The sequence below is a fragment of the Gobius niger genome (assembly GCF_951799975.1).
Source record: "Gobius niger genome assembly, chromosome: 6".
Classification (NCBI taxonomy): domain Eukaryota; kingdom Metazoa; phylum Chordata; class Actinopteri; order Gobiiformes; family Gobiidae; genus Gobius; species Gobius niger.
In genome coordinates this window covers 33,495,439-33,504,628 of record NC_136857.1, presented here as the reverse complement: position 1 = coordinate 33,504,628, position 9,190 = coordinate 33,495,439, and the positions used below count along the sequence as shown (strand labels likewise).

Genomic DNA, 9,190 nt, shown 5'->3' with positions numbered 1-9,190 from the left:
TAAGTCTGAGGACATCCTAAATGAGTATCAGAGCCTGAGGAAGCATGTTGTATGATGCACTTGTCTATGGCATTCCCTTCTCCTTTTCCATGTTGAAGTGGATAGCACCACCACTAAGCCTGAAACAGCAAACAACACCTCCAGAAAGGTACTTGCATAACATTCCCAAGTAGAATTCTGTGGAAAAGTCCAAATCAGAAAAATCATGGAATCAAAAAAATCAGAGCAAAAAATCACTATGTTCAATAGAATGATTTTTTTGAAACGATTTTCAACCCAATGTTTCTCAGCGCCCCAGAGGCCTAGAAAGGTGGTTGACACATCTTTTTAAAGCCCTGAGTCCCGACACTGCCTCTTCCAATGTAAATTCTCTATCACATCTGGTTCCAGAAATATACAACCATTTACCTAATCGATCTGGTAGAGTTCTTTTTTTTAAGAATACAAAGCAAATTATAATGATGTACAGGCCATTTCCAACTACATTTCTGAAAAGCCACTGAGTTTTGGTTCTGTTATTGATGGTGGCATTTTTCTTTCCTGTAGTCACTGAACACCTTACCTTGACATACGATGACGTGTTGATTTCTCATGAAAACTTTACAATCTGTCTGTTTCTCATGGAACAGACTGGAAGTAGACAAATAAATGAGTAAGTTTATCTGCAGCTCAATGTTCAATTTCATGAAAAATACAACACAGACTAGATATGTCTGTCCGTGACCTGAGAAAGAGAATATGTGAGGGCCTTGCATGTTACTTGAGTGAACGTAAAAATGGGGCCTGATAAAACTGCAAGTGACTCAAGTACATGCACCCTGAGAGTGTCAAGGCAACTAAGAAATAGAACTGAAATGAGCAGTTGCTTTTTTAATATGAAATACTATTAATATTTATAAGTCAGAATCGTTTTTATTGCCATTGTTTGAAAACAAGTTCACAAACTACATTTTTTTCTCGGTGCTGACGTTCAACTTTAAGCATATAACACAGAATTTAGATTAAAAATAAGCTTATAACATTTTATAACTATGTTTGGCTTTTGGCTATTCGATAAAAAGTCTTTTGGTAAAATCCATATCCTGGTCAAACTGAAAAAGCTAAAAAACCTTTGCCGTCTACTTGAATACAGAGGATGACGATGAAATCAGGATATAAAGGAACAGTATTTTTCCCAAAGTTTATTTGAAGTTGAAGTTGTTTCACAGTTTAAAAAAGGTGAATGTGACTTTATGTCCGTCAGTTGGCAGATGTGTGTGTTCATGTTCAGAGTTGATTGTAGATTCCAAGTGGAGTGGTGCAGTTCAGTGGTAGATGCCCTTGTGCTGCTATAGCTGTTGGTGCAGTCCAGACACAAATTCCTGATAGAGAGGCTCTGAAAAAGAAATGTGCATTTATCCTTGGCATTATTGTTTTGACATGCAACTGTGTGACACCGAGACGTTTAAAGGAAGTTAATGCAGAATCTGCATGTCATGGTTTAAAGATGCAGGACACAAGGACATGTGGACACTTTAGAGGACATTCTAAGCTTCTGCATTTTGTGATCATCTATTCCACACATATAACATTATCGAACCCTTTAATATTTGCAAGAGCCAATATTGACCTAAAACGACTTAAAAATAGAAACAAGTCATTTCTACGATGTCAGCTGGCCTGCATTAATATTAATATTAACCATATTATGTCTGTGTCCATAGAATTATTGAAACCTTTTTGATTTACAATAACTTGTATTTGAGCAGCATCAGCTTTGTGGTTGTATAAGCTGCGCAGCGGCGGACTGATCTGCTAGAAAATAGTCCCTCAAAATGCAATCATTCATGTGATGCAAGGTCAGTTATATTTTAAAAATTATATTATTCGACATTTATATGGTTAGTCAGGTGTTATAAGTGATTTGCCTCAGGTGCACTGTGGAGCGGGTCGGACTGTTTTTAATGCAGGCTAGCTGATACGATAGAAATGCGTTAGCCTTACACTAGCCTAGCACCACCCTGGATAACTAGGAAATGAGGCCCTATGTCAAAAATCCTGAAATATCCCTTATAAATATACGTCCAGCGCCCAGGCGAAAATGTCTTTCCAAAACCAAACAAACAAAAACCTATGGCACAACCATTTACAATGTAAAACACAAAGAAAACATCTTTTTCATGAGCAGAGCATGAGTTTTGTAGCAATGGTGTTGTTTAAAGCAGTACACTGTCAGGCTTAGCGGATTCATATTATGAGGAGCTGTTGTGATTGGGAGTAAATGGGAGAGGATCAAACCTGTGTCTGGATGGATGAAGGAATGGCGGATGAGGAAGTCCAGGACCACCATGGCTGAGTTTGGCTTGAAGTCATCTGTGGCCAGCAGCTGTTGAACCTGAAAGAAGATGGCACTGTATCACCACTGCGCTGACCCCTGTTTAAGTCTGCATTCTCAGAAGCCGTTCAGGAAATGTGGAAAAACTGGTTGGGCCGCCCTTTGCATCAGTAACTGAGATCAAGCGTTTCTCTGGTGATGAGTCTGTCACATCGCTGAGGAGGAATTTGCTTGTTAGGGATTCTTGTCCTGCTGCCTAACCCAAGAGCACTTGAGGGCTTGAACTGATGGCCGGACATTCTCCTCCAGGAGTTCCTGGTAGACTGCAGAATTTATTATTACATCAATGACAGCAGGTCATCCAGGTCTTGAAGCAGCAAAGACCCAGACCATCGCACTGACACCTCCATGTTTGACTTCAGGCTCAGTGTAGCTGTCAATACCAGTCTGAATGAAAAGAACAGCGAGGCAAATCATAGAGGCCATGGCCAATTAAGCATGAGCAAAAAAGTCACTGCGCTGCTTCATTTTGCTGCTTCCTCAACAAAAACACAATATTGACTGTGTTCCTTCAGAGGCTTTAAACATGGCCAAGCCTCCACAGGCTTTATTAACCATATAGCTTACTGCTGTGGGTACTTAAGAAGAAAATACTTTCTGGTGGTGGATGGATACTCGCCAAAACCTGTGAAACCCAGGATATCAAATCCAATCCCAGTGTATTTACTCATGACCAATGCTGACCTCAGTGATGGGCAGCAGGTAGAACTCCTGCACCTCTCCGTCTCCTACAGCTGGTCTGAAGTCCTGAGGAAGCTCCAAATCAAAGACGAACTGGTTCTCAGCAAACACGCCCTCCTCATCTTCATACGTGTAACTGGAACAGATTCACACACGTCTGACTGCCTTTTGACGTCAGAAAGTTAAGCAGCTGCACATTTACCCGAGGAGCTTCTGGAAGACTGAACCTGGGTACTTGACTTTGAGGAGTGTAACACCAACCTTTTTATTAAACTCTTACATTAAAGGGGCTGGAAGCAAGTTCACCATTTTATACTCACTACTGCCACCTCAGGCCATATGTGTAACTGCACCTTCTATATTAAGCTCGTGCATGACGGCAATTCAGGCCGAAGTGACACATTTTTGAGTGACCGTACAGGATTTTAGAGGCAGTTGTGGTGAACAGGTCTGAGCTCATTCTACACATTAGGACATGGCTGGAACACGTAGGGGGAGGAAAATACTTCATTTTAACATTTTTAAACTCCTTATAGTCCCTTTAAAGGGGCTAGATGCAAGTTAGCCATTTTACACTCACTACTGCCACCTCAGGTCAAATGTGTAACTGCAGCTTCTATATTAAGCTCGTGCATGACGGCACTTCGGACCCGAATTAACACCTTTCTGAGTGACAGTGCAGGATTTTAGAGGCAGTTGTGGTGAACAGGTCTGAGCTCATTCTACACATTATAGGGCATTGTTGGAACATGTAGGGGGAGGAAAATACTTAATTTTTATCATTTTTAAACTCTGTATAGTCCCTTTAAAGTCGCTGTATTTTAACTTTCAATCTAAAGGTTATCTGAACATTTTATAGATCTTAAGTTTGTTTGCTTTTTTATGGAAAGTCACATTGCAGGACATTTGTCAATATATAATGAATGGACATAAAAGTTTATTTCAGAAATATCAATATCAAACTTACTCACAGGTTTTGTGTCATTTTATGTTTGCATATAAAAATAAGGCAAATTAAGGCATTTTTTGGCCTTGAAAATGTCCAGAAATATAGGAAGTCGGAGGCGGTAAAGCCGTTTTCTGCGAGTTACTGTGTTCCAGTTGTCAGAAAAAATGTGGCCCAGCTTGTAAATCTGCTGCCTGAGTGTGTGATGCTGACTTTTGCATTGTGAAGAGTGGAATGAAAACCTCATCTGGAGAAAATGGACCTAAAGTTTTGTAAGGTCGGCACATGAGCGTGTATATCCTGTATATGGCGTCTTCCACAAAGGAATTGACCATACTTAGATGACAGAATGTTGTCGGGGGGATTCATGCGTCACGTGGATACCAAACATGTCGTTACAGATGGAAATTAACATAGCGCTAAATCTGGTGTAGCCTAACTGCACACTGTCCTTTTAATAAAGTAAACTAAACAAAAACATGTTTTGTGATCCCAAGATTGACAAAATGTCATCAAATAAACATTGTAAAGAGAGTTTGACCCAACTTTCTGAGGGCTGTTATTAGATGCTTACCTGACTGTGCTGACGGGCACCGCCTTGTTTGCCAATGAGGCGGGCACACAGGCCTCCTCCTCGCACTCCTTCACTGCAGTGTGTTTGACGCTTACACCAGCCGCCAGACCCCCCGCCGCCTGTAAAACAGCACGCCTGTCAGGAAGAGCGCTATATCACATCCATCAAAATCGGGATGGTCATTCGCAGGTCACCCAAGCAGGTGTCACGATAATAAGCTTCAGCTCAACACATCAAAAACAAAGGAACTGAATAGATTTCTCCCACTCGCCCAGGTCCAGAACACACCTCTCCATCAGCCATGAGCACCTATAGCCATCACTCTTTCAAATTCCACACATCAATAACACTCAAATGGAAGCAGCATGCAGACCAAATCTACAGCAAACCCAATAAACAAGGCTTTTTCTGGAGACCACTTAAAAAGTACAGAGTCACACACATTTCATTCAGTTTTACACAGCAATGACTCAAAGCCAATCACACACCACTCCAACGTATAATCAACAAATCAATCCAAAACAGTCCCTTTTAAAGGTATTTAATCATCTCTTTAGCACAACCTTACACTTTATTGGTCAGAAAATGCTATGTCGATTTACACTGAACAATAATATGAATATGCAAAACTGACATTTTCAGAGTGTCCTTTTATTGTAGACAGCCTAAGGAACACATGTGCAATATTGATTCGGTCAAATCAGCATCTTGATATGCCCTACCTGTGAGTGCTCACTAACACAGATTTAGACAGATTTGTGACCAATATTTGAAAAATAGTGATCAGTACCGGGCCGCAGATAAATCGTAAATAATTAATAAACGCGCTTTGGACTTGCCAATAAGCTCATCCATAGTTATACAATAAAAGTCCTGATAGACGTCACCATAGGACTCGAGAACATCTGCGCGTGCAGCTGAATGTGTACGTGCAGCTTCCACGTATGGCTTTCACAGCCAAAAGCTTGGGCCTGCTCTCACCCTTTCACATTCTCCCTCAGCTTCTCCAAAACTTCATCGAACTGCAGCCTCACTTTGATTTGCATTTACATCTTTTCACGCTCTCACAGGACAGAGAGCTGTATCTATCCCACTGTGAATTGAACCGCCCTGAGAGAATGTGCCGCGGTCCCGCTGTAGCACTGCGATCAAAGGGCTGCGCTCCATGATTTAAAAACGTGACCCATAGTCCAATTATGTATACGGTTTAGACAGGCTCTAAAACACAGGTTCCAAGGTTACTCAGGAGTTTACTGGAGCTCCCCCTGCATGTTCTCACTCACCATATTGTCCAGGAGTCCGGGGTAGGTCTGCTTGGTGGGCGATCGCCGTGCCAACCACATGCTGAGCTCTCCACTGGTGCTGACCGTGTAGGCGTTAATGTGCACTCCATAACGCTTCACCCCGAACAGACCTGGCAGAGTCACATCCCTCAGCTGTCAAAGTGTCTCCATGTTCTAGAGATTTTGTAAGAGCTGTGAAACATTAATATGCTTCCTGTATGTGGTTGTCCTCAGTGCTGGGGACCAACTAAATACATGTATTTAGAATACCTATTTAAAATACTAATTTGTTGCTTTCCAAATATCAAGGGAATACATCCCAGTATCAATCCTTACATTTTAGCTCCATATTGCACAACATCATTAAAGGGGCTAGATGCAAGTTAGTCATTTTATACTCACTACTGCCACCTCAGGTCTTATGCGTAACTGCAGCTTCTACATTAAGCTTGTGCATGACGGCACTTCGAACCCGGATTAACACCTTTCTGAGTGACAGTGCAGGATTTTAAAGGTGGTTGTGGTGAACAGGTCTGAGCTCATTCTACACATTAGGACATGGCTGGGGGGAGGAAAATACTCAACATTAACATTTTTAAACTATGCATAGTCCCTTTAAGAAAGAACTTTCTTCAAAATTCTTCAGCAAAACCCGTTGTTTATCTCCACATCACCTGAAATGTGTTGTTGTCAGTGATATCATAGATGATGAACCTCCATCAAGATTATAAACTCTTTAACAAAAGAGAGTTTCCTTCCTTATCATAGAAGCAAAACATGAAAAGCCTTGAATGTGTGACTTACTGGTAGCAGCTCTCTCCATCCACATGAGGGGTGGGTCACAGAATCGAGCCATCACACTGTATTTCTGTACAGGGATAGATCATTCACTAATGAAATCCTATTTATTAGTCAGTTTGAATGTTTCCTGTATGTAACTAGAATTGCCTGGTTTCTCTACAGGCTACAATCATTTAGCTTATAGCCAATACGAGGAAACATGAGTTGAATTGGTAGCCGCTAAAAAGGAAGACACTTTTGCTTTAAATACAGAGCCAGGCTGACTGACTTTAAATACAGGGGCCTTACACAAGTCCACAGCTGGGCGTGGACAGGGGGCGGGGCAGACACAGACACCTGTCCTCAACAAGTGGGCGAAGAAAGCCCTTCTCTTTGGTCCTTATGGCGGGGAGCGGACATTGCTGTCATTGACAGGCTCTGGACCACTGTGGAGGCTCCTAGCCGGTCCGCGGGTTCCTGCTGTCATGCCCTTTTAAGGAACATGCTTTAAAGGAGGAGCAAGGTGCGCCATGTTAATTTCACAGCCACATGGGCTTGTTGGTGGCTTAATGGCCGACCATCTATGGTCCTCACCCAACTGTGGACAGAGGGCGGAGCTGTGGACCGAGGATGGAGCAAACTGACACCTGTCCTGGCTCAGCTGTGGACAGGGGGCGGAGAAGGTGGGGGGTAGGCTTTGAGCTTTGGAGAAAAAGACAGATTTTAAATGTAGGATTCTTAAGAGATGCATAAATAACTTCCGGCATGTTCTTCACAATAGAACAAAAGTCATCACCTCGTCCCTCCATCCTCGCAGACAGCTGAACGACGCTTGTCTCCGCAAAGTCTGCAGCACCACGTCCACCGCCTCCGACCGGCTCTCATAGGAGTTAAGCCTGGGAGAGAGGGACACGGCGCCCCCTGGGGACACACTGAACACCTCAGCATACGGCTCCAAATGTGAGGCGACGATAGGAGGAACCCAGCCGACCTGCACTCCGTCCACCTCAAACGGAAGGCACTGACTGCGATGCGAGCCTGGAGAAGGAGAGACCACAAGGGAGTGAGTGGCAGAGTGGTTAGCTGACATGTGTTGGAGTGAGCGACAGAGTGGTTAGCTGACATGTGTTGGAGTGAGTGGCAGAGTGGTTAGCTGACATGTGTTGGAGTGAGCGACAGAGTGGTTAGCTGACATGTGTTGGAGTGAGTGGCAGAGTGGTTAGCTGACATGTGTTGGAGTGAGTGACAGAGTGGTTAGCTGACATGTGTTGGAGTGAGTGGCAGAGTGGTTAGCTGACATGTGTTGGAGTGAGCGACAGAGTGGTTAGCTGACATGTGTTGGAGTGAGTGGCAGAGTGGTTAGCTGACATGTGTTGGAGTGAGCGACAGAGTGGTTAGCTGACATGTGTTGGAGTGAGTGGCAGAGTGGTTAGCTGACATGTGTTGGAGTGAGTGACAGAGTGGTTAGCTGTCATGTGTTGGAGTGAGTGGCAGAGTGGTTAGCTGTCATGTGTTAGAGTGAGTGGCAGAGTGGTTAGCTGACATGTGTTGGAGTGAGTGGCAGAGTGGTTAGCTGACATGTGTTGGAGTGAGTGACAGAGTGGTTAGCTGTCATGTGTTGGAGTGAGTGGCAGAGTGGTTAGCTGTCATGTGTTAGAGTGAGTGGCAGAGTGGTTAGCTGACATGTGTTGGAGTGAGCGACAGAGTGGTTAGCTGACATGTGTTGGAGTGAGTGGCAGAGTGGTTAGCTGACATGTGTTGGAGTGAGTGGCAGAGTGGTTAGCTGACATGTGTTGGAGTGAGCGACAGAGTGGTTAGCTGACATGTGTTGGAGTGAGCGACAGAGTGGTTAGCTGACATGTGTTGGAGTGAGTGGCAGAGTGGTTAGCTGACATGTGTTTGAGTGAGTGACAGAGTGGTTAGCTGTCATGTGTTGGAGTGAGTGGCAGAGTGGTTAGCTGACATGTGTTGGAGTGAGTGGCACTCTATAGGGTTCGGGAAAGTCCATAGTTACCATGGAGATCCGCCATCTTTGCAGCTGTTAGCATACATTTACCATCTAACATTAGCTAAAAACAGCATCAAAAGTGTAGAAAAAAGCAGTGGAACAACTCTGTTAGCTGCTGAGTTACTGCTGGTACATACATCTAACTCACTGTGGTGCCTAGGTGTTTTAATGTGAACAATAACTCCAGTATTTTAACTTTTAAAATCTCCATTAGTTTACAATTGCTGCTAATCCCATAATGCTTAGCGATATGACGTCACATTCCCGAACTCTATAGTAAAATCTGAGTACTACCACCTCTGGCTACGAAGTACTAACCAGCAGTTGATATGACCTAGGACGAAGTATTTCAATAAAGTGACCACAACCTGCTGTGTAGAAGCTGTTCATGCCTCGCAGGAGTTGAAGCACTCTGTCGGCCCAGGCACGGCTCGCCATTATGATCACAAACGCTTAGATTCCAATGCAGGTGAATAAAAACAATCAGCTCATTTTATCTGCGAAGCTCTGCAAACTCTACATACATGAGTAGTGTGTATTGTTA

General features: G+C 43.4%; 1 protein-coding gene across 2 annotated transcripts; it reads right to left on the bottom strand.

Moving 5' to 3' along the window:
- Positions 1 to 1,076: 1,076 nt before the first annotated feature.
- On the bottom strand, positions 1,077 to 9,134 carry tpk2 (thiamin pyrophosphokinase 2). Of its 2 annotated transcripts, XM_079559125.1 has the most exons (8): positions 9,015 to 9,134; positions 7,435 to 7,676; positions 6,663 to 6,726; positions 5,859 to 5,989; positions 4,576 to 4,694; positions 3,059 to 3,191; positions 2,278 to 2,374; positions 1,228 to 1,375 (listed from the first exon to the last, which is right to left on the bottom strand). In XM_079559125.1, the coding sequence occupies exons 1-8, from the start codon at positions 9,082 to 9,084 to the stop codon at positions 1,329 to 1,331; spliced, it is 903 nt and encodes a 300-aa protein (XP_079415251.1). In that variant the 5' UTR covers positions 9,085 to 9,134; the 3' UTR covers positions 1,228 to 1,328. The 2 variants fall into 2 exon arrangements, with proteins under 2 accessions (XP_079415250.1, XP_079415251.1); XM_079559124.1 differs by lacking the exon at positions 3,059 to 3,191 and having other exon boundaries at positions 1,077 to 1,375.
- Between the last annotated feature and the right edge of the window lie 56 nt (positions 9,135 to 9,190).